Source organism: Oryctolagus cuniculus, chromosome X, assembly GCF_964237555.1.
Source record: "Oryctolagus cuniculus chromosome X, mOryCun1.1, whole genome shotgun sequence".
Taxonomy (NCBI): domain Eukaryota; kingdom Metazoa; phylum Chordata; class Mammalia; order Lagomorpha; family Leporidae; genus Oryctolagus; species Oryctolagus cuniculus.
The window spans coordinates 90,069,768-90,073,995 of NC_091453.1; the positions used below are offsets into that span (position 1 = coordinate 90,069,768).

At 45.4% G+C, this 4,228-nt stretch overlaps 1 protein-coding gene across 6 annotated transcripts; it reads right to left on the minus strand.

Annotated features, from left to right (window-relative positions):
- Positions 1–958: 958 nt before the first annotated feature.
- Positions 959–3,152, minus strand: TCEAL7 (transcription elongation factor A like 7). Of its 6 annotated transcripts, none has more exons than XM_008273066.4 (3): positions 2,970–3,152; positions 2,260–2,321; positions 959–1,893 (listed from the first exon to the last, which is right to left on the minus strand). In XM_008273066.4, exon 3 carries the CDS (start codon positions 1,880–1,882, stop codon positions 1,580–1,582), a length of 303 nt encoding a protein of 100 aa, XP_008271288.1. In that variant the 5' UTR covers positions 1,883–1,893; positions 2,260–2,321; positions 2,970–3,152; the 3' UTR covers positions 959–1,579. The 6 variants fall into 6 exon arrangements, with proteins under 6 accessions (XP_008271288.1, XP_008271285.1, XP_017205134.1 ...); XM_008273063.4 differs by having other exon boundaries at positions 959–1,896; positions 2,970–3,109; XM_017349645.3 differs by having other exon boundaries at positions 959–1,901; positions 2,970–3,109.
- Positions 3,153–4,228: the final 1,076 nt, after the last annotated feature.

The window sequence follows — 4,228 nt, forward strand, 5'->3', positions numbered from 1 at the left end:
TAAAGCACATATATGGATATGTATATATGAGTGTGCATTGATTTATATATGTATATGCATATATAAATTCCCACACACACATACACAATGTAATTTAGCCTTACAAAGCATTTTTTATGTATGTTACAGGAAGGAACAGATTGACAGCAGAAGACTATATTCCCTTACATCTGTTCCTGTGTCACTTTTTTGCAATTTTCTCGTCCCCTGAAAGACTTCTGAACCAGTAAGGCAGGTCTTGCAGGAGCTCTCAGGCACAGATCATCTCACTAGTGGAAAAACCTTATTTCCTAGGTGTAAAGCAGCGACTCTGACTAGAGTTATGATGTTTTTTACTCAAATTTGAATTCCAGTCCAACTCCCAAATGAGTCATGTCTGACTTCTATGGGGAGAGAGGGTCTTGTGATTGAAAATACAGGGGGCTGCTTTACTAAAGCCTGTGCAAGACATGTGACCCAAGCTATCCTAGGACAGTCCCACCTGTGTTAAGTGTCACCATCAAGCAGAGACAGGCTTTCAGAGTGGGACTTCAACCCACCGGGAACTCCAGGAAACTCAGTGGGGTCTTGGCACTCAAGGCCTCAAATGTGATGGTGGAGGCAGTGGGAGTGGTGGTGGTAGTAGGAGAGGGAGTGGTGGTGATGGGAGGAGGAGATGGCAGAGGGCAAAGGACCCAGAAGAAGAAGCAGATGTGCCCATTAGGCATGGCAGGACCCAGGAGAGGAGACAGGGAAGGGCTCAGCAGCTGAGGATTGGCATAAAAGTTCCCACCTCTGCTCCGAGACTTGTTCCTGAGCACAGGGTGAGTCATGCCAGGGCAGATTGGGTTTCTATATGCACAGGCAGGAACAAGATCCGATCAAGCACAGCTCAGAGTTACTGTCTCATTTCTTTCCAATAACAGCCCTCTGTGCCAAATATTTTCCCCATGAAAAGATTGAGTCTTAAACGTTTGTGTATCTTATAATAACTGCCAGTTTATTCCCCTGGCTAAGCGATCCAGAGGCAATTTGAAATTTACATTTCTTTCTTATATTTCTGCTATTAAGAGTTGATTGTTTCACTGCCTTCCAAAAAGTGATTGACAAATTCTTCCATTGTGTCTATTTTAGTTTTGTTTGTGTCAAAAGTAATATACACACAGAGATGTATTCATCTTTTTTTTTCTTGGAAAATGAGAAGATGCAGGTAGGCAAAAAAGAAATGAAATACTGATCACACAGATTCACTGTTCACCTTTGGTGTATAATAATGCCATGCAAATGAATGAGATTTTTTGCTTTGCATTGTCATTATAAATATACATATATGGCATACACACACACACACACACACACATATATATATGCAACGTATTTTCACTTTACACTATACAATGTGCATCTTCCCATGCAAATGAGACTCCTTATTAAATGGGGTTGGGTCAAAAGATGAGATGTTGAGAAGAGTCATATGTAAATTAAGCAGCGCTGAAGGATCAGAACAAAATGACAGGAAATACCTAGCAAGAAAATGCAGACAGAAAGAAAGCAGTGGCAATGTTAATAACAGAAAAGAACTGTTTCAGGGGAGAATGCATTAAATGGGGTAAGGACGGTCTCCAGAATGCCTATGGTTAGAATGCAGAGCCCTGAATTTCTTTCTCAGACCTCTTATCTCTTCCAAACACCTTTCCATTTCATCTGCCTCTCTTGTCATTTCTTCATCCTTAAAATGCCTATAATCTATATCCTCCTTAAATTCTTCAAGAGATTGAAGCAGCCTCTGTCTAAAATTCCCTTCCGTTTGCTGGCGTTCAAATTCTCCATAGGGGCGTTCTTCCTCTCTCTTTGGTACTCTGCACTTGGGCTTTCCGTCATTTTCTTTGCAGGGTTTTTGCATGATGTTCTTTCCTGCTTTACTCCAGGGAGAAAATGTAGAGAGGGATAGCTTAGTTACTTTCGAATCCGGATTGTCAGTTCCTCTTTGCGACAAGATATTCACCCAGTCTCCTAACCGTGCCCGACAGGTCCCAGCCCTCAGCAGTTGGACATGCAGCTGCTTCTTCCACCCTTTCCTTTCCACACTCCGTCCCCATCTGCTTCCCCTCCTCCCCGACCCACCATTTCCCCCAGCAGGAGGCTCCTGGCCTCTCCAACCGGTGGGAGAAGGGGAGCAGATGCGGAGGTGGACGGTGAAGCCACAAACTGCAGTCAGCTTTCTCTCTTGCCAACTCCCGACCTCAGAACTCTCAGTCTAAGTGCCTCCCTCACACTGACCTGTGCTGATGCGAGGTAGTTTCCTGCTCTTTTTTTGCCTTGAGAACACAAGAGTGCTGGATCTGCAAGCAGAGAGGAAGACGGCGGGGAGGAGGGGGTTCTCTGTGAATCAACCAGCTCTACAGACAAGACACACACGATTGTCTTGAATCTGGGCACCTCATCGCTATCGTCACCCCACATTTGCTACTACCTAGTTCGTTTCCTGGCTTCCCTTCGGCCAGTATTTCTGTCCCCACCACCCACGGCAGGCCCCTTCCATACGCCCCACCCCCCACCAACCCCGGCCCCGCCTCGCCTCGCCCCGCCCCACCTTGGCCCGCAGGCACTGAGGCGAACTCCTTACAAATTATCTCTAAATCTCTCTTGCCCTCAGTTTAGGCTTTCAGCATTCATCACCCTCCAGCCCACACCCCTGGCCTACCGTTGTCTCCAAGGAATTGGAGAAAGGGAGAAGAATAAAGAGAAAGCTTTCCAGATGCAAGAAACTGATTATCTCTAAAGTATCACCAAATCTCAGAGTGGCCCTCAGCAGACTTCCACCTACCCCGCCAGCTTTCCCCCTTCAAAAGATGTAAATTTCTTCAACGAATTAGCGGGGGTCTGGGGAAACAATCCTGGACCCCTTGCAGTCCCTGGGTTGAGCCACTACCGCCCCAGGGATCCCAGCGGCTCCTTCACACCAACCTGCTGGGATTTCCGGAATTTACCTCTTCCTTCCCTTGGCCACAGGCAGGCAGGTCTGCAGGTCAGTGAGAAGCTGCTACCCAGAGGAGAAAGAAGCCCGGGAATATAAGGACTTCGGTTCTCTTCAGTTCTTGATCACGTGAGGATTATGTCATCCTCCAACTCTGGTCGTTACTTCTCCCTCCCACCAGCAGTGCCGCAGAAGTGGACGGGCTTCCGACCTCCCACCTCCTACCCCCTCCCAGCACACCAGGCTCTGTCACTCATGTTTGTCATTGCTAATTCCAGAGGTCAAAAGTGGCCCCTTCTCCTGGTAGTTGGTATTTGCCTTTCTCTGATTACCAGGGAGGGGCTGCATCTTTCCAAAATTATAGTGACCACTGTTATTGTTTCATAGTTGTGTGTGAGAGGATTTCTAGTCTTTCTCTAGGTTACAAGAACCGAAAAATAGAGGGCTTTCCTCCATCCGCCCTCCTCTCAGCCACTAAGAGCCACCATTCCGCTTGAAGTCCAATCCTTGAAACCAAATTGCAGAGATCGGGGTGAGTTAGGAAAGAAGATAATGACTTGACTTGTGGTTTTCACTTTTGCCCCGATAATTTGCTTTTTTCACATTTCCTATAAATTAATTATGCCTCTATTAATAAAAAATACAATTTTTTAAATGCACATTTGGAAAACCATTCAAGATAGAAGGATAAAGAGACCCAGCCACCTGTTTGTGCTGCTGAAGTCATTATATATATTTAGAACCTTCATGCAGATACATTTTTGGAAGGTTAAAATTTACAGGACAGCTGGCACTTACCCTTGAGAGGGGCTCCTGGGCATGTGAAATTCTTCCATTAGGTAACCCACTGAAGCTGCAGTCCCACGGCCTCTTGCTCTTCGATTTTCAAGTCTCAAAAAGTCAGTCACACATCTTTCCCAGTTTGATCTCAGTATCATGCCCTTTCCCTCCCAGTGTGTATCATGCCCATATCCTTTCATTCTCTTCATGGTGTCCCCAAAGTTCCAGCTTTTCTCAACACCCTTACTCAGAATCACATAAGTTTTCATTTCTCCCACACATCTCCATGTTATTTATGTTTTCTTAGACCTTATTAAGCCGTACTGTGGAATTAGAAGTTACTTACAGCACTAGCAGAAACTGGCAAATTTACAGCACACCAAGCTTTTTGATGGCAAGGATTCTGGTAATCATCTAAAGTGGATTTGTTACCTTGAAGAACATGCAATGCAGAGGAGATATGCAAAGTGTATAAAACTGTCCTTACGAAGA

Bases quoted from the DNA above. Each gene is read 5' to 3' on its own strand.
- TCEAL7 (XM_008273066.4), bottom strand. From the start codon at position 1,882: ATGCAAAAACCCTGCAAAGAAAATGACGGAAAGCCCAAGTGCAGAGTA.